The 21,305-nt window shown below is 32.9% G+C and overlaps 1 protein-coding gene across 2 annotated transcripts in view; it reads right to left on the bottom strand.

The window, feature by feature from the left end:
* The window catches only part of LOC126810408 (utrophin), a 94,851-nt gene extending 76,084 nt beyond the window's left edge, over window positions 1-18,767 (bottom strand). The window contains exons 1-10 of one of the 2 annotated variants that reach the window (XM_050535444.2): window positions 18,662-18,767; window positions 13,932-14,013; window positions 13,588-13,649; window positions 11,388-11,480; window positions 10,856-10,936; window positions 9,316-9,408; window positions 9,008-9,099; window positions 8,501-8,581; window positions 7,055-7,170; window positions 6,553-6,683 (exon numbers count right to left, since the gene is read on the bottom strand). In XM_050535444.2, coding sequence (XP_050391401.2) covers window positions 6,553-6,683; window positions 7,055-7,170; window positions 8,501-8,581; window positions 9,008-9,099; window positions 9,316-9,408; window positions 10,856-10,936; window positions 11,388-11,480; window positions 13,588-13,649; window positions 13,932-13,980 — 798 coding nt within the window. In that variant the 5' untranslated portion in view covers window positions 13,981-14,013; window positions 18,662-18,767. Of the gene's footprint in view, window positions 1-2,900; window positions 2,996-6,552; window positions 6,684-7,054; window positions 7,171-8,500; window positions 8,582-9,007; window positions 9,100-9,315; window positions 9,409-10,855; window positions 10,937-11,387; window positions 11,481-13,587; window positions 13,650-13,931; window positions 14,014-18,661 lie in introns of those variants that run through there. The other variant, XM_050535448.2, reaches the window with a different exon arrangement.
* Between the last annotated feature and the right edge of the window lie 2,538 nt (window positions 18,768-21,305).

Raw genomic sequence — 21,305 nt, 5'->3', positions numbered from 1 at the left:
TCACTCCAAAACAACAAACATCCTCTACATATTGGTTCAAAAATGATTTAAATTCATGGATCAATTCTAACTGAAGAATAGAAGTTTATTGTTTCTATTGATTTTACATACACTCAAACCCCATCTGAAAAAAACCCCATCCTATTCCATTTTGTTTTTATTCATGTAGTTCAAATTTCGTTTTATTAGTCTTGGAAGGATTTTTTTTATAAAACTATGGTCTCTTTGATATAAGATATTTGGTGGTGCAGGAACCCATATAAAATGTACAGCCATAAGTACATATCTAGTAGATATATTCCTGCAGATATACCAGAAAATGACTCTGAGATATAGCAATTCCAAAAATTTCCCAAGACAGAATGAGAAAACCCCCTTCTCTATAATTTAAAGCCTGCCAATCTGCTTAAAAATATAGTTAACATCCCATTGAAGAGATCAGCGAATGAAATTGTCTGTTTAGTCCATCTTTAGGCAAGAAGTTCACTGAATTATGGGGAGACTTCTACAAAGCAATAGAGAACAAAACAAAATACATGTAAAAGTTGAATATAAATAGTTTAAACCATTCAAACTTCACCTATGTAACCCCTGACTTGACCTTCCTCCAAAATTAGTCAGATCTATATAGAGTAGAGACAGTAGAAGCCAGAAAAGTATTAAAAAAAAATAATTAGATTTAGATAATTGAAGTCATCTCATTATTTACAAAAGTATATTTTGTATGGTGTATCTTGTGGGTTTGAGTAGAGGTGATGGTCAGTTGGCTTGGGCAAGAAAGTGTTAAAATTACTCCTAATAAAGTCAAAATATCAAAATTGTCTCGGGGGCAAACCGCTTGCCAATTTAATATATCTTATGATTACAGGTTTTAATTTCATTTGTCTTAAACATACATCATGCAAGAGCTAAATCTGCCTATTGCAGGTCTTTCTTTAGGCCTGAAATGTTATCTAAATTATTAATTAGACATTAATTAATTTATCTAGACAATAATCAACTCTTGATGTCATCGCTAGCCTGCGAGATTTAGTGGATTAGGAACCAATTTGGTGCTCAACTTTCATTCATGATTAAATCATGAAATGGATAATCAAGACCGATTTTAGTAATGATGATCGAGACTAGGCCGAAAACTCAACCACTAAATTCGCGGTTCAGAGTGAATCAATTTGACTGAAATTTTCAGCAAATTCCCTTTACATTATCTAGTTAATAACTATTATAGTGAGAACTGCCAGCTCTTTATCAAATCTGCCATAATGTATCTTTAAGTAGGCCTATATATGTGTCTACTTGACATTTAAAAAACAAAAAACATATCATTCAGAATGATGCTGGCCTAACAACACTGTGCACTGTTAGCCTTCAAAATAAAATTTGATTTGTGACACAAGGTCAGGAATTGATAAAAGATGCAGTCAACAAGTAATAATAGTGTGACAGACAAGATCAATGTTAATCTCTGATCACATTATTCAACATTACTGTAGTGTGAACTTCACCACAATATATACTGTTATATCAGATGGCTGATAGACAACTCCATTGTAAACATAATATTATGTCATTTACATGCTAATGATTCCTAAATATTATGTTAATCGCAAATTTCATAGATTTTAATATTTTTAAACCATTTTAGTCTAAAATATTGTGGTGTGTATTTTTTACGTTGATGATTCCATAATATTATGTTAATGGGAAATTTCACAGATTTTAATATTTAAAATGGTTGACAGACAAATCCACTGTAAACAATCTTATGTCATTTACATCCCAATGATTCCTAAATATTACGTTAATCAGAAATTTCATAGATTTTAATATTTTAAACCATTGTCTAAAATATTGTGGTGTGTATTTTTTACATGTTATTGATTCCTAAATATTATGTTTATGGGAAATTTAACAGATTTTAATATTAAAAAAAATATTTTAGTCTAAACTATTGCGGTGTGTATTTTATCTGAGAATACACACACAACTAAAAGGATAATATGGGCAAAGAGGCAGAGACTTAAACAGTCTTTAAGTAATTACTGTCTAATATATACACTCCCGCTAGCACCACAATGTTATTGTGATTACCTATATTCCTATAACCTACAAAATAAGATACCTATATATATAATAATATACAGACTAAGTTAAAAACCAGACTTCTCTTCCTACCACGTTCTATACCGTACATCTGTTTATCTATCTTAAGTATGTAAATTGTTGAGCTAAATATGCCAGCACACCGAACCAAAATCTAATTAGTAAAACGCCATTTTGGACAGAGAAAACAGTTACAACACATAATAAAGTCGTAAAAGCCTCAAATACCCTTATAATATACATTGTTTACATGATGTAATCCAAGATCTTGTAGCCTACCTTTTTTATTTCTTTTGTCAATAGAAAACATATTTCTCTACATAAGTATGGTTGCCTTATGTCTTGATTATGTTAACAGTCAAATAAAATTGTGTCTTGATTAATTTGTAAGCCTATAAGTAAATAACTTAAACAACTTTCTACTGATTTAAATGTTTGCCATGACAAATTTCAAAGGCTTTACTTGAAATAAAATAATAAATATCAAGACCTGTAAGTTCACACTTATTCTTAGGTGACATTATTTATGAATGAAAAGCTATATATTCCAATATAGAAATTATCAAACATCATAAACATCATAATGTACCTAGATAACTTATTCCACAGGTACATGTAATTAACAGGCACGCTGCTTCCATACAGTCTTCTAATAGCTGGCTTTAAAGCATACCAATACTCTCTAGCTAGCTATTGATCTTAAAAACGAAAGCTAACATTGATCATATTATCTAATATTACAAGATAATCTCATCAACTAACCAGTAATTGTACTATATATGTCTGGTTGTACTGACCTGTATGTAATAGCATCTGGGAATATCCAAAGTTCTTACTTAGCTCAAAGACCTTATGGTATACACATCTCTCAATATACTGTCAGTCTCTCTCTCTCTCTACACAGATACTCTATTTAGGTCAGCTCAGGCAGTTTGCTTTAATTATACTATAGTGAGGTTGGAATTTGTGTGTTGAGTAAAAGATGGCTGCTACATTTCTGGGCTATCTATCAACATGAGCACATGTAGGAGGTTAATGGTTAGACAATTATATACCTAATGTGTTGACAGGTCACCAATTACATCCTTCCAATATCACACTATAATATTAGTGTAAAATTCCTTATTGGTTTCTTCCAAAATGGCATAAATAAAATATTAAGCAGAAGGTGGGACTGGGAACCAACCTACAACAGAATTACCTGACAAAAGCATGCCATAACATCATAACCTGGTCTACACAGGTCTGGATTTAGACCTTGAGGGAGGGGGCTATTGCAAATAAAAAAGTGAACTAAAATGAAAGACAAATCCCTTTCGTTTAAAAAAAAAAACCCAGTTAGATCCTGAAATAAGATTATCTTTCTCAATTTTATAAAATAACATATTCAAAGTAATGTTTGTTTTTTTAAAAAGGAAGTCGATTGAAGGGGGAGGGGTCACCTTTACTCCCTTATTAATGAAGAACAAATTTAAATACAGTTTGTCAATCAATGGATAAAATTCCATCACCAACCTTGTTGTCCATGTCACAATAAAATCTCTTCATAAATTGAAGGTTGGATCCAGAGGGCCTAGTGCAGAGGGACAGTGCCCCTTTTTAAAAAAAAAAGTCACTAAAACCTATCCATCAGAAGGGCAAATGACCCTATCATGGCAAATATTGGAGGGGTTTTATGGGGCGAGGGATGCAAGACAAGGTATCTAGGTAATAAATGATATAGCCACCTCTATGGGGAAATGGGAAGAAGGAGAATTATAAAGCAGAGAGAGAGATGGGGTTTAACGTCCACTTGACACAAACTAGGTCATTTCGGGACTAACACATGGTTCAATTTTTATTTAAATAATCCACATGCGCGTAGGGGTCTTTAGCAGTGGGAGGACAGGTGACCGTACTCCTTGTCACGTACAACCGGGGAATCGAAACCCTGTCAGTTGACTCAATAACAGACCTTATGATACAGTGTGCACATGCTAACCTTTCGGCCATCCAACCCCCCGAATTATGAAACAGTTAAAGGACATATGAATATATAAGAATAATGTACGGAAATAAAAATTGCCTTATTTAAAACCTGATTTATTGATTCAACTGACCACTTTGACTCTTTCCCATACTCATTTTGTAAGTGAATATACAAGATGTTTATTCTTTGTTTAAGACATGGAGTAAGAGTTGCCATATTACCATCCATTCACTTCGAATTTCCCCTTTTCAATTTCAAGTAAAGCATTGTCAGCCACTATAATGAATGACAAAACCCAAGAGTAGACACTTTCACAAACCTCAATAGATTTATTACTCAAATTAAATTAAATGACTGAAGATTTGTCTCTGTTGTAACATATCTCTCATTTATCGACATTACATTCAGGTCTATCTGGATATCAGACAATAGACTAGATTATCAAATAGCCAATATATAGAGGATATTTGTCGTTTTAGAGTGAATAACATATTTTATTTCATCGAGAAGCAAGAAAACTTATATTTGGAATTTATCTACATATACATCACACATCCTTTGACACCTTACAAGGTACAAAAAAGTACAGAACACATGCCCATACAAAACAATATTCTTGAATAGTACATGTTACAATTTTATCATTTCATTTAAACAAAGTTCTAGTTCTTAAGATTGAATTTTTATTTGTCCACATTTCAGTGTGTGTATCATGTTGTCACATCGGTCCATTGGTGCATCAATAATTCGTTCGTTAATTTAGTGTGAAGCATTGCGGTCAAATAAGGATTGAACAATATTAATATTCAGCACTTTACGATCTTTAGTTCCAGAATTACACCCCTCCCCCCTTCTTTTCTGAAAACTTTATTAAAGCCAAAAAGCAAACAGTTTTTAACAGTTTTTTTTCAAATTAGGTGGAAGCATTGAGCCATGAGAGTGACTTTTCATTTTGGATGAAGGACCTCTTTTTCCCCAAAACATTGTTAATGTAACAGAGGCTACAGTTTGTTACACATTTTTTTTTTCAAATTTGGTGTGAAGCATTGGTACATGGGAATACAAACCCCATTGATATTCAGCTTTCCAGTACAACCTCACAACCTCTCCCTTTTCCAGAAACTTGGTTAACACAATGGAGGATACAACAAATTTTTAGCAAATTTGGTGTGAAGTGTTGGGGTAAATAGAGGACATGATCTATCTTTTTAATAGAGTTTTTCGAATTTGGTATGAAGCATTAGGGTTAGAAGAGCATGAACCCTATCAATTTTCAGCATTGGATTTTTATCAAGTTTGGAGTGAAACATTAGGATTGGAGAGGATGAGACCTATTGATTTTCAAATTAGGTGTGAAGCATTAGGATTGGAAAGGATTCCCCCTGTTGATTTTCAGCATTCTAGGACATACATGTTCATATTTCTTGAAGGCAAAAGGCTGCTTTTCTGGTCAACGGATGAACTGCTAAGGCTATCTTTTTTGGGAGACATAGCTGCTGTACAGATGGGCATATTTCCATGCTTTGTGTGGCTATCTGTCTTTATTAACATTGGTTGAACAATTAGTAGACTAAGTATTTATCAATATAATTATCAATATAATTATGTCATTGTATTTGTATTGTTTCAGCTGTATTTAGTGCTGTTTGCTCTTTCTGTGTTTTGAAGTGCAGACTCTGAATTGTCCAAAATAAAGTGACATAAATTTGTGAACTAGTACATATAAGGCGTTAATGTGGTATATTTTATATATTGCTCCATTTAGCAACAATAAGAAATGGTGTCATGCATGAGGCAAGGTATGCTTATTCTTATTAAAACATCAGAAACTACTTAGCTTTTGCACTGTTAACCTTTGTATTATATGTCAAAAGAAAACAGGTGGTAGTTAGATCTAACTAATGTGTTGGTTATTTGAAGCCAGACCAGATTAGTAGCTGATTGTTGAGTGTTTATGGTGTGTGTGTGTGTGAATTGTAATTCATTTAAAAATAAATTTCTAACGAGACGGTAGTTGATGTCGTACGTATTTACAGAAACCCCTAAAGTAGTAATGAAATCAAATGACATTTCATTAAGGGGTCCAAAAATGAGACATCTATCTTTATTAGTGCCAGAGATATGGTGTACCTACGTTTTTCATACTTTTTCCAAAAAAATGTGTTACTCTGGCAACAACTTTTTATTTTAATGTTATTTTTTCTTTGTTTATTACATTTCCTAACCACTTATCTTTAAAATTCAATTTTTTTTCAGGTAGCTTCTCTCCTTAAACTATTTCAATCCATTCACATACATTTCTGAGTAATTTACATGAAACAGACTACTTTACATACTTCCACTGTTAAATATTACTGGGAATTAAACTCCATATGTCAGTGCCCCCCATCTGTCTGTCTGTGGGAATATATTTCCACATAGTCAATTAGTTGTGATTTTAACCAAGAATTGGTACTCGAATTAGAAATTGAAATTTTTACCTTTACATGAATTTGTTTTTCTTTGGTTATCTTAGTTTCTTTAATAGCAACTTGTGAATGAGGTAAAACTTGGAAAAAACACATTAAATATGTCATCAATGATTTCTTATCTGGACTCAATCCTATCATATCTGGAAAAACAAATTAATTAATTACTTTTTAATTGTAAACAGTTTTATATAGTAATTAAAACCAAATTTCAGTAATGATGATGTCTAGTGAACCCTAAGTAAAACTAACAAGTTCATATTTGTGCGTGATATCCGAAATTAATTAATTATTACAGAACCATGTATCTACCCTTCACACGGTGAAACTTCTCAAGAGTTAATTATTATTTACATGCTTTTGACATACAACTAAAATATATGAAATTTAAATTACCCATCATTGGCAAAATTCCAGTGTACATATTTTATGAGTCAGATTGATTGGACTTCTGAACTTAAAATTTATTGCAGCACGATTATTGTAAAAAAAAAAACTCAACAACATTACTTACCTTCAGGATCTAAAAGTCGATATATTGATAAATATCTCTCAGCAATATCAAACGCATGTTCTAAACATTCTTCAGCACTTTTACTCAATAACGATTTGAAGTTAAATAAATCTGGTCTATAAATACAAATATACAAAAGCGTACATGTACAAATAAGAACAGGTATGTTTTGTCCTTTTCAAGTTGAAAAAAAAACTTGTAGCTAATAGAAATGTTAATAGAATCTCATACATAGATGTGTGCAGATAATCTTTAGTTTTATATTGTTCTCTCCCCTTAATTTAATAAATTAATTGTCTTATTAATTCATATCAGAGCATAATGCATCTCAATTTTTAAATTGTAGAAAAATTACATAAATATATCTAATCTCCCATTCAAGATGATATATAAGTAGTGTTCAATATGATTTATTTCTTAAATATTAGGCTGATGTGGCCATTTGTCTAAATGGTTACCCATTTCAATTCAAGGGAGATAATTTAGTCTTCAGAAACAAAGTAATTTTTAACCATCTGATTTTCTTTTAAAGGACAATATTGGTGCCAGTCATTATCACATATGTGATAGAACTGGTTAAACACATTCCAAATATTATTTTATCACACTCACAGAGATCATTGCTACAATAGATGAGTAATCAATGTTTCAATAATAGCCTGAAGTGATGAACGCAAAAGGAAAACACAAGTTATCCCTCTATTTAACTGACTGACGTGACGGGTTATAACAGATACATGGGAGAATTTCTGCTCACTAATAATTCCATTGTAGCAATGATCTCTGTGAGTGTGATAAAATAATATTTGGAACGTGTTTAACCAGTTCTATCACATATGTGATAATGACTGGCACCAATATTGTCCTTTAAAGTCCAAAATACACAGAACCCATGGTACTTTCAGAATATAATAATATTATATACAATCTGATTAAAACACAGATCCTGTTTCATTTCCTTTTTATAGTTCAAAATTTCGTTTTACTTGTCTTTACTACACTAGGATCTGGAAGAGATGTTATCATTAACATGTTCTGAATGATGTGAGGCATTAGCCAATAAAACAGTCTGTTACGGCGAGTTTTAGGCGTGTTATGCACGGAACTGTGGGTAATCCACTAGTAACATCAATGCTAATTGGTTAATCAAATGTCTGAGGTCATAGGGTCAAAAGCTGCTCGTATGACCTCTGACGTTAGGCGTGTTTTGCACGGAACTGTGGGTAATCCACTAGTAACATCAATGCTAATTGGTTAATCAAATTTCTGATGTCATAGGGTCAAAAGCCGCTCGTATGACCTCTGACCTGAACTCCAACTATAACTTGTCAGATCTTCATGTAGTGTAGGCCATCGAAAGTATAAAAAAAAAACGAAACGAAATATAGATCTGTATTTTAATCAGATTGTGTTATATAACACATCAATATATATATAGTATCTTACCTGTAGTGATGTATCAACGCATTAAAAGCTAAACCATCTTGCCAACTAGAACCAAAATTGACAACATTCACTCGCTCATACCTGTAAATAATTACTGCTCTTAATTTTTTATAATTTGATATTTAATTATCACAAATGTGACATATAACTTGACTATCAATTTTTATAAACTTGACTATCAATTTTTATAAACTTGACTATCAATTTTTATAAACTTGACTATCAATTTTTATAAAATTGACATTCAGTTTAATAAATTTGATCTTTATTTTTCACGAATTTAATCTTTCATTTTCATAAATATAATCTTTTATTTTCATAAACTTGATCTTTCATAAAATCGGATCTTTAATATTCATAAATCGGGTAAAAATAAGCTGTGAGTAAAATATTTGACTTATTTTTCTTTCAGACAAATGGTGATTTGGTTTTTTTGTTTTAAGTAGATTTCCCTCCTACAATCAAATTACCTGCATCCTAAAATTAAATATTTTAATATGTACATACCCAGCTGTTGACTGTTTGCACCAACTAAGTAATGTCTTTTCTAAATTTGTTTGTTTCAAATCTTTCATGACATTTTTCATGATGTCTTTCACCTGAATTAAAATCAAAACAAAAGATTTATTTCCCAGTAAATTAAACTTTTGAATGGTTTTTCATAAAACTATTAATTATTTGTGTTCAAAAATCTATTTTATAATTAATATATATATGTAAGTTTATACAGAGAGTAATTAACCTCTCATTTGTACATATCACACATGTACAATACTTCTGGTTAAGAATACAAAATGTAAAAAAGTCTATAGTACCTGCCAATGAAGTATTATTAGCCATACTAAAGCCAATATTAGTTTAGGATTACCATCAACAATATCACTACTACTTATATTTACCAGTTTTATCTGAAATTATATATATTTATATTTTATATTCTGATAAAAATCACAATTACCCAGTTTTATCTGAAATAATATATATTATATATTCTGCTAAAAATCACAATTAACCGGTTTTGAATAAATACGTAAAAAATATGAAATTATCTCTTTTTACATTTGTTGCTTGCACATCGAGACAGTGTTAATATCAGGCGAGTTTTAATTTATGGCTTATGGCCAATTTCAATTGAGTAAAATAAATGCATGCAAGTAAAGACCCACTATCAATTTGATCAGGCAAGTACCTCATCTGTCAAACTACAGCTTCTCAATCGGTAATTCATTTGAATACTTGTACACAGAGGTTTCGATACAATTGAAATATAAAAGGTTTATTACGTATATTGGTAATTCATTTGAATACTTGTACACAGAGGTTTCGATACAATTGAAATATAAAAGGTTTATTACGTATAACCCCTAAATTTTTCATTAAGGAAATACATATCTGTCTCAAAGTGATGCCATCTTTAGAAATATACAAGTTTAAGAGACATGAAGACTTTTTATCAATTTATTGAGATTATATTATATTCAAGGTATATTTCATTGTAATCCTTGAGTGGCTTTTAGTAATTGAGCTCAACAAAACACAACATTTATATGGAAAGCAATCACTTGCTGTTATACATTTAGAACTTTCCCTCTAGTGCTCGCACTATACATCGCGATTCATTTTCTCACAATTTGCATATTGAATCGTAAGACAGTGAATCGATATATCGTGATTCTTTTTTATAAGTTTTTTTGTCGCTTTAGTAAGTAACCTGTTACTCTTAATTATCCATTCACACATTATCCATAGATACACAAACACCCTTAAATAGTCTTGGTCCTTATTTTGATCCACATCAATATCGTGATATGAAACAGTTTTACTTCTTTGACATCGGCAGGACTACTTGACACAAACTAGGTAATTTCGGGACTAACATATGGTTCAATTTTATTTCAATATTGGTTTGCACGTAGGGGTCTTAAGCAGTGGGAGGAAATCAGAGGACTCTACTTCTTGTCGCATACAACCGGGGAATCGAAACCATGCCAGTTGACTCAATGACAGACCTTTTGATACAACACGCACATGCTAACCATCCCGCCATCCACCCCACTGAAAACGATAAAAGAATACACTTTGTGCTATATGTATAACAAGCTGTGATTGTTTTTCCTATAAATGTTTGTTGAGTTTTATTTATTATCCTACTATAAAGTACCCCTTTAGTTTTATTTCATTATGCACTCTCAGCTAAAACTGTGAGCTATATTGTTCAACTTGATTGATTATACACTCTGTGCAACTGCACTTGTTAGTGTTTCTGATGACACGATTTAAATCAATTGAGAACTGCTGGAAAAGGTTAATTTCCCAACCATTTGACATTTCAAACTTCACAGTAGAAAATCTTACATTATAATTATGCTCCATTATATACAGTACACGATTGACATTATTTATATGATGGACTCGTAATCGACCTTTCTCCCGGCCCTGAAATGACAATGAATTATATGTCTGATATCTGGTATGGTAAACAAGAAATGGAATAATGCATGCAATGATATTAGCCACAGCATTTACATGGTATCACAATTCACAATGTTAACTATATCTAAAACAATGAAAATAGCTTTTAAAACAATCCTTGCCAGTTGCCAGCCCAGCTCAGGCCCGTAACTAAGGCCCCCCCCCCCCATCCCCCGCCTGTGAAAAAATTGTCGACCATACAAATACATTGTCCGTCAATTTTACAGCACTCCTAAGAACACTTCCCGCCTCCCTCGTTGCTCTGAGCTAGTTACGGCCCTGGCCCAGCTAGTTGGCTTTGAATTTACAGATTTTTTTCCCCTTTTTTGAGATGCATATAACCATTTTTGGTTATTAGCCAAGGCTTTGACCACTGATACTAAACATAAATTTAAATACATATACCGGTACTTACAATGCTTAAAGCACTTAAAACCTCTAATAGCGATAATAAAGCATTTCCATCTTTAAGATCATTAAATAAATCAGAAATAAGGGGACGACCACCCTGGAACAAAAAATACAATCATTTAAAACTTTGACAAAAATTAAATTGGAAAAAAAACCTGCATGGTGACCAACTCTGGCTATCGGTAGTTATAAATAAATTTCATTATTGTCTTCCTTCCATAATCTTTAAATGACTGAGTAATGCATTTATCTTTAAAAATGGCTGTGTTTTTTTAGTTTTAAGATGCTATATGCCAAATTAACATTAATTTTTAAAAAAAGTGATTAAAAATGATTGAAACAAGGCAGTACTAAATAGCAACCAAATACAGCAAATTTTGTGTATTTTCCTTTAGAGTGTTTGGGATATAAAAATAGAGTCATTTTTGAAGACAAATTGGTAAATTAATGTCATAACTGCTTCTTTTGGCCAGAGTTGGTAACATATATATAATTTTAGACATTTTATACAAGTCATCTATACTGTTTTTGTCTATGTTCTTTAAACTCAAACAATCCAGCTTTGATGGCCAAGAATATCTAAACAGACCTTTGACATCACAATAACAATATAAACCAGATGATATCAACTGAACCATTCCCACTTGTGAAAATAGGTTTAATTAAAATCAGCCACATAAATGAAGAACAGGTCAGCCTTAAAATGTGACCACTTCTAACAAGATGCATTAAGCAGGTTCCCTATTTGAGGTACGGAATAAAACACGTACAAGAAGAGTTTCGAGTATATGTGTATTCACAATTGCATTTTTTCCCCAAATGCTCAAATGCAAAATTTGTGGGTTTTGGTTGATATTGAGTGTTATTTTGTTTGTTTCAATAACTTTCAATAGCTTTTTACTTTACTGAACATTAATGGTATTTTGCATAGAAGCTAAATATATCGTCCATTTTTATCTCAACATTGATGAAAGTTGCTGAAAACAAGATATAGCAGTCATATTTCCAACCCTTGTTTCAACTTTGGACAAACCTTAATTAAGACTGTTTTTGGTTGAAGATATTTTCAAGATCTTCATGAAATCTTTATATAACTTCAAGAAAAAAATGCTTCAATACAATCCATTGCTGAAGCAAAATGTAAAACTCCTTGTTCTGCAGGAACTTTTAACTTAGCGTTTTGAATCAAAATAATCGACTCTTTTATGAATCTTTCAATTTCTCTTAACATAGAAAATAGATCGAGTTTGATGGATGCTTAATCACTTAAAAAAGGGGGATAAGAAGTGGATGCATTGATCCATTTTGAAACAAACTGGCCAGAATTGGGTTAAATGAGGTCCTGGTAGGAAATAGGGAAATTATAAGCTTTCATTCCCTTTAATATAACCCGACTTCAACCAAAATAATTCTTGGTAATTTGTTATGGAGAATTCATGTACTGGCATGGAAATTGTCTGAGTAGACGCGAGACAATAGATTGATCAGGAAGCTTTTGCAATTTCTTTCAGATAAATGAATCTGTTGCATACCATTGTATTCTAATGTATGTGATTACCACAAAAATAACGATAAATAGGTACACTTTTCGGAAAATTTTCCATATTTAATTCATGTATTGGCTACAGAATATAAATTTATAAATAGTTGTGTTTCAATCTGTTGACCTTTTGTTTTATTCAGCTAGAGCTGTCCCCGAGTTCACAAAGCCATAACAGACTTAAATTAAGAATTTACTCAACTTTCAATCACTGTTTATGAGAAATATCTTTGATCCAGAAACACAAAACTTTGCACATAGTTTCTTATTGATGTATTTGATACATGCTTTGTGAACTCGGGGCCTGGTAATAAATGGTTGAACTAAAATGAAGTGTTAATTATGTACCAAGTCTGTATAGTAAAATAGTTGGTAATATAAGGAATTGGAACAGATTACCAGGCCTGTGATATTTATTGCACCATAGTCTGTTTACACTAATGTCCATATCTCCTCAGAATACAATTTTACTTGTTTATATAATTGATCAATGTTTTTCATTTCATCTAAACAAGCAAATAAGGTGAGAACAAAAATCCTTTTGTTTTCTACTTTAGTAGACACACTACAAAATTTAGCTATGAATGCTAAATAAATAAGGATGAAAATTTAAACTTAAAAAAGTGGTGTTTGTTTTTTTATTAGGTTTAAAACATATAAATACCCTCTGTAGTTGTGAATTTATCCATTTTGTAAAAGTTTTCTTTTGTACATCTTCTCTTTCATCTGAAAAATAACATACATACATGTACATGCATTATGTAGTTTTATGAAATTGTTATCACTTTGCTTGATCAAACCCCTCTAGTCATGACTGATGGTTCAAATAATCGTTTTTTCTAACACCCCAAAACCTCAAAATCATACAAAAGTGTATCACCAATATCAAAAAATTCTAAATTTATAACAATTGATATTTTATATACATGTACCTAGAGCTTGAGAGCTATTTATAGCTTTCTAAATAAAATGTACCACCAAATAATAAATTGACATTCGGAGACTTACCTTTTCCTTTGTGGTATTTGACAAATGTGGAATCCATTGTTGAGGACATAGAGGGTACATTTATTCCTTAAATCTGGTCATCCTAAAATGTTAAAATCAAAATAATAACCAATAAAACTTAACTCCATTAATTGTCATTAACATTTTTCAGAGCAATCTGATTAAAATACAGATCTATATTTCGTTTCTTTTTTTTATACTTTTGATGGCCTGAAAGATCTGACCAGTTGTGGAGGAGGGTCGCGTCATGGGTCATACAAGCGGCTTTTGACCCTATGACATCAGACATTTGATTAACCAATCAGCTTTGATGTTTCTAGTAGGATACCCACAGATCCGCGCATCGCACGCCAAGAACTCACTGCAACAGACCGTTTCATTGGCTAATCCTGCACTTCAACCGAAACACAGATTATATAACAACTCTTTCAGATCCTAGTGTAGTAAACACAAGTAAAATCAAATTTTGAACTATAAAAAACGAAACGGAATAGCATCTGTATTTAATCAGATTGTTTCAGAGAATATCAAATTCTTCACAGCTTAATCCATGTTAAAATGTATTCAACTTGATTCTTTAACATTTAGTTAAAACAAAACCAAAATATCAATGAGAGAGAGAAAGAGAGAGAGATAGAGAGAGAGAGAGAGAGAGAGAGGGTTTAACATCCACTTGACACAATTGATGGATAATCTCCTGACTTAGATTCAATTGGATTAAAAAGAGAAACATATCAAAAGCGTTTAGCTGGCTTGTTTATATGGGTTATAAAGAAAAAGACCTTAAACCAAAACCACCTAAACATTTGCTCAAATAGGCCCTAGATTGGTCATAAAAATATCAGAACAACTGATTCAATATTTGTTATTTATTATGAATCCTCTGTTATATATTTACATAAATCCTGACCAAATTTTTGTCCGTTTGGACCCTAGTGAATTTTGGTTGTTTCGGTTTGAGGCCATTTTGACCATATCTTGTTTGAAGATTAAATTCATCATATCTTTGTAAATACTGAACAGGACTGAATCATGTTTTGGACTGATATTATGTGTAGGATAAAGCATGAGACTGAGGTTATGCTGGGGAAAGAAAGACTGAAGAAAATAACCCGAGAAAAAGAAAAACCGAGGCCTAAAGACTTTCTTCCCCAGCATAACCGAAGTCGGGGACTCTTATAAACCGTCTATGTTTACATGTATGCAAAATGAGAATATCCCAGAATTCCCATAAGAAAAACCTTTTCTTTTGGAAGAAAAACCTACCCTGGAAGAATAAAACGTTACAGGTTTAAAGAAAAACTTTCAGAAGAATAACACCAAATTCCCCTGTATATATCTAAAGCTGCCCCCCCCCCCCCCCCCCGACTTTCAGACCACAAGTTATTCTGGGCATAGAATATACCCCAAAGATCAAAGAGATTTACCGTTACAGATTTATAATTTTAGATATTCACTATATTGTAGTTTGTAAGGGATTAAAAATACCTCAAATGATGATCAACAACCTTAAACAAAAACCCTGTCCCAACATGTTTTATAAAAATATTGTATCAGATTTTAAATTCTAATGTCATCTATCAAATTTTACACAAGACAGGAATACATGTGGTATAAATTAGTTCTACCTAAATATACATGTATATGCACTTTACCCTTTCAACCATTATACATGTACTTGTAAATTGTCTGGAAAATTGCTCATTTATTTTGGATGTTTGAGTTAATGACTGTTCAACTACTGGTTTTCTGGTATGGCTTTATTCTCAAGCCTCAGGACAAGTGTCTGCATATTCAGATGCAAATTACATAAATATAGGTTGCCAGGCAACAAAACATATAATCCTCCATAGTCCATACACAAGCTTGGTTGTCTGGACTTTCTATAAATGTTACATTTTAAGGTTAAAAATTTTGAGAAAATAAATTCCTGAGAAGCACTGAAACTTTGAAATTGTCAAACAATACAAGCAAGTTTGAAATAATTTTTTTTAAAACCATATCTGTAAGCCAGTGGTTACAGTCAATAAATCTGCAAATAATTGATACACAAATCTTAATTTTCAAAATGTATTCTTATCACTAATCAAACAATGCCATTTTGAAATTCAGGGCAATTATAAAGTATTGACAAGGGCGACAACTATCTACTGTATGGACAGGAGAGACGATAAAAGACATGCTGTAATGCCACTGTAATGCCAAATTTCCCCAAAATGAATTAATTTCTCGGTATAAGCCATATATCTTTACAGTTCCCTTATGTTATCAACTTGAGAGTAAAATATTCTCCAGCCTATATCAATTAAGATATTGGTGTTTGTTTGTAGTTTACTTTGTCATGAGTGACAAAATACTTTGTACCCATGTGTGTGAATTCTATATAGATGTAATATTGGAGTGGATATAACTTCATTACCATAATGATTCCTTTATTATTAGAGTGTCCTGAGAGACATATAATAACTACAAATTGATGTTAAAACACTGAATAATAGACCATACAATAACCAAATTAATATACTAATCAGTGGGAGCAGTGAACACAGACACAAACATTTATTTCTGAGCTATTTTATTTACACATCTGCATGCATAAAGAATTCAGCGGGTTTTAAAACTTCATACCAATTTTATTACCATATAAATACTTTATAGCCACAATGATAAAGAAACTGTTTCAAAGGATAGCACATTTCTGAATTTATGTCCTACATTTAGATACATTTATATCTTATAGTACAGTAGATTTTTATAATTTTTTTATATATCTCCTTTTCTAGTTTGTCACTGAAAGAGGAAACATGACAGAAGAGCAGGCCAATAAAAAATTCACTTATTCAAAATAATATGGAATATAATATGGAATAAGATTTTTGTCTCTTAGTCTTAAATTCCTTTTTATTTGAAATGTTCAGAGAGAGAGAGAGAGAGAGAGAGAGAGAAATGGGGTTAACGTCCACTGTCCACTCGACACAAACATATGGTTTAATTTTATTTGAATAATTCGCTAGCGCATAGGCGTCTTTTAGCAGTGGGAGGAAACCGGAGGACCCGGAGAAAGCCCACGAGGTTGGACAGGCGACCCTACTCCTTGTCACGTACTACTGGGGATTCGAAACCACGCCAGTTGACTCAATGACAGGCCGTATGATACAGCACGCATGTGCTAACCATTCGGCCACCCAACCCCCCAAAATGTTCATAGACACTGCAGAACTGAATGATATTTTAGGTAAATAACTGTTGATAATTAAAATTTCTATTTCTACTCAGAGGAAGTGCTTGTAGTGTTTATTATATTACTAATTAGTGCAACCTTATTTAATTACTTAATTAATACATGTATACTTTGTATCTCTTTATATTCTATCAGTTTTATTAAGTAGTTATTTCCGCATATTTTCTTGTTATAACATGGCTCATGGCTACATACTGATACTTTTGCCGAATTACCATTTTCATGGTTATATTATACTCTCCAAACTGTTTATCTATCAATATTTGTTTCGTCAAAGTGGGGTTGGGTGGCTGAATGGTTAACGTGTGTGCATTGTATCACAAGGTCTATCATTGAGTCAAGTGACGTGGTTTCTATTCCCCGCTTGTAGGAGTAGGGTCATTTGTCCAACCTCGTGGGTTTTCTCCAGGTTTCTCCCCACTGCTAAAGACCCCTACGTGCAAGCAAATTATTGAAATAAAATTGAACCATGTGTTAGTCCCAAAATGACCTAGTTTATGTTGAGTGGACGTTAAACCTGATTTCTCTCTCTCTGTTTCGTCAAAACTATGTTTTCTGTATCAATTTTACAAAACTTCTTACAGGTATATTTTTATATGCCAGGTGTCACGCTAAGAACACCGGATTCACCACTATAGGGACATATTTCAACATATAGGGAATTTCCCTATATAGCTATTACCTGCATGAACACCATTAATTTGTTGTTCCTTTAAGGTAGACTAATTTCAAAACGATTTTGTTTTGGTGTAAAAGGAGGATGCCTATATAGTTATCTAGCATTTAGCAGCCATTACAATACTTGAACCCATCACTGGTGTCATATAGTATCATAAAAAATTAATTTATAAACCCTAAAATAAACATTTGGTCTTGCTCTATTCGTTACATGATACCATCTTTGGCCTACCCGTATTTGAAATAGCTCCCATGCTGGAGGCTGTATCAATTTATTTTAAGTAATATTATATAATAGGTCGGTCATAGGGTTGACCATATTATTTGCCTACATATTTTTGTTATTATATATTGTTTGAATACGCCAATGTTTTATAAGCTTGAAACAGGACTATTCATGCACCGTTTTACAAGGAACAATATGAATTTTTGTAAACACACACACCCATACATAAAATGTAACGGGATCTGTCGAATGTGTATTCTAAATCATAAATCCAGTCGATCATCGCACGCGTATCTATGACGAACCCCAATGTTTAAGGGTTAAAGCCTAAAAATAAAAGTTAAAAATCAACTTGTCATTTGTACACTCACAATAAAAAATGCGTTGGCGTCTGGATAAAACTAGCAGAAGTGATAGAAATTCCCTGAACTACTTCTTTTATGTGACATTGGCGTGTACCCCAAACTCTAAACTAACATTCAACTTTTGTATGCAGCTGCGACAAAACACGTCGCTATAGCACACCTTTGCCACCTGTACGGTCAAACCACTTACCTTAAAAGAAAGTTTAAAAAGTCAACTTACCAGAAGGTACACAGAATTCTTAACATTTAAATGCACAGAAGTTTATTTAGATGCTCCATACATCAGGCTGGTCAGCGAACCTGTCACCAATTTTCTGAACATGGTCGTATTTACTCAATTATTTACAACGACGAGCTGTGACAGGGAGAATCTCAAAATAACACACACTGTTCCCGCTCTAAAGAGACAATTTAGCCATATGTGTGCAGGCGGTTGACAGGGAAACATGACATTTATAATGCATTTTTTGATCTAGATATTATTTTATCATTAATAGAAAATGAATATAAGCCATATATTTTATGAAACTGGAAAATGTGCAAAATTCAAATTTTGTGAGTGCAGTGCGTCCAAGACTAATCTTCATGAGAGTTGATGGCCTGCCAGTTTTTACCCCACTTTATAGACAAAAATGAAGATATTTTCCCTCAGCCTACTATAATATAAGTATAATGAATGATTAGATCATATAAGAATATTTTCTCAGTTTTTGACCCCCACTTTAGTTTCACAGCAAAATTATTTTGCATCCCGTCACTGTTAAATACTTATTAAACTATTATTATTTTGACGAAAAATGTTATGCCTGGTGGATGATCGGAGGGGGGGGGGGCTTTTTTTTTAAAGTAAAGGAAGTTAAGCTGTCAGTTGATCAGGCCATCGTCGTAATTATGTGTAATTTCCCTTTAAATAAAAAGTGTTACTCTGATCTATTCAGTACATGTGCCATACTGAGAACTAGTTAACATCAGTTTGTTATACCTTAATTGGTATACGACCGTCTGACCACGTGTTACAGTAAGTGTATATCTGGGAAAGGGATTGTAAACCACATAATGTAACGGTTTCCATTAGCTTTTCGGTGCCCTGGTAAGTAGGACGTCAAACCCCATTTCATTTTCATTTAGTATCTCATAAATAAAACAATGTTGGCCTATCTAAAAGTAATGTTGCTATAATATATTTTAATCAACGGCCCAATGTCCGTAAAACTTTTTCCCATTTTATTACCGTTCCCCACTCCCCGTAATGTCAGAATATTGAGGCTGCAAAATTGCACATCTGGATGCAATATAAAAAAATTTAAAAATAAGTGGAAAAATATTATAGTATCTTTTTATTTAAAAAAAGAATTCCCAAAATAACAACTGAACGACTTTAATTTAACACAATCAAATATAAATGTTCGATTTTAAGTTGGAAATGGAGGTTTTTCTGAGATTTGACTTTTCACCGCTGACGACCGCCGATGACCGGCGACAACCACCGACAAGTACACAGCGTGACAGCGACGACAAAATAAGATCAACCTTCATTAAAAATTAATATATTTTATAGCATAAACACATAAACAATAAAATGTAAGATATTATGATCATTGCACAACAGAAATGAAAAGTACAGTACAGATAAACATATGTCACATCGGCAGATAGTACAAAAAAACATTGTTATCATGAAAAAAAATAATAAATAAAAAAAATCGGGACTGATTTTACATTAATAACAACATTGTATTATGTATTGTGTTTTATGTATAATATTTAAAAATATATAATATTTTAATCGAGATTATTATTATGCCATTCGTGGTAATAAATATCTCGGCAGGGCATTCTTTAAGGAATCTGAAGCACTGAGGGAGTCCCAGGGAGATTGCCCCCCCCCCCCCCCCGGGCGCGGGAAGCTTTTGGATTTCTAAAAACGGGAAGCTTTTGGATTTCTAAAAACGGGAAAACTTTTGATGAATTTCTGCAAACCATAGTGGAGTTTGGGTATGTGTTTTGTGTTAGAATTGTAACGTTACCTTAATATACTACTTTCACATAGTAGGCTACTATAATAACGTGTGATTTTCACTTAAGAGAGAGAGATGGGATTTAACGTTCACTCGACTCAAAGTAGGTCATTGTGGGACCAACACATGGTTCAATTTCATTTCAATAATTCGCTTGCGCGTAGGGGTCTTAAGCAGTGGGAGGAAACCGGAGGACCCGAAGAAAACCTTCCTCCGTGTCACTGTAACCGGGGAATCGAAACCATGCCGTTTGATCCAATGACAAACCTTATGATACAACGTGCATGCGTTAACCATTTGGCCGTCCAACCCCCCCGATTTTCACTTGACATCATCTGTATTGCCCCACTGATTTTGTATTTTTGTTCCTCATCATTGGGACATTTTTGTCAGCAATGGGACATTTGCCCCACTAATTACTGTGTTAAAAAAAAACTGCCCTGCTTTTCGAAGTTCCCCAGCGGTTAAAAGTCAGTCCTCACGGTCAGTGGCGTACCTAGAGTTTGCCGCGCCCACCCCACCACCACCCGCATAAATATACAACAGCATACATAATTAAACTGTCAAAGAAAAACAAAATGAGTTGGGCGCCTTCTATCCGGCCGAAAATTCTTTTTCCTATATTTCGGTAGACGTACCCTCTCCCCTCCCCCTTGCTCAATCTCGAACGTATGCCTTTTTTTAAAAAAAAAAAATCCAACATCTTGTGGAACTCTTACGGTGACAAATCTCACAACTTAGGCCCCAAACCTTGCCACAAATGCCGTCCCCGCCCTCCTCCCTGCTACCCACATTCAGGCTCACCAACGAAACACACTTAATCACGCTACTGCTCACGGTTTCCCG

Source organism: Patella vulgata, chromosome 2 (assembly GCF_932274485.2).
Source record: "Patella vulgata chromosome 2, xgPatVulg1.2, whole genome shotgun sequence".
In the NCBI taxonomy this organism is placed as follows: Eukaryota; Metazoa; Mollusca; class Gastropoda; family Patellidae; genus Patella; species Patella vulgata.
Note: the sequence above shows the minus strand (reverse complement) of the source record. Positions and strands in the feature narration are given on the sequence as shown.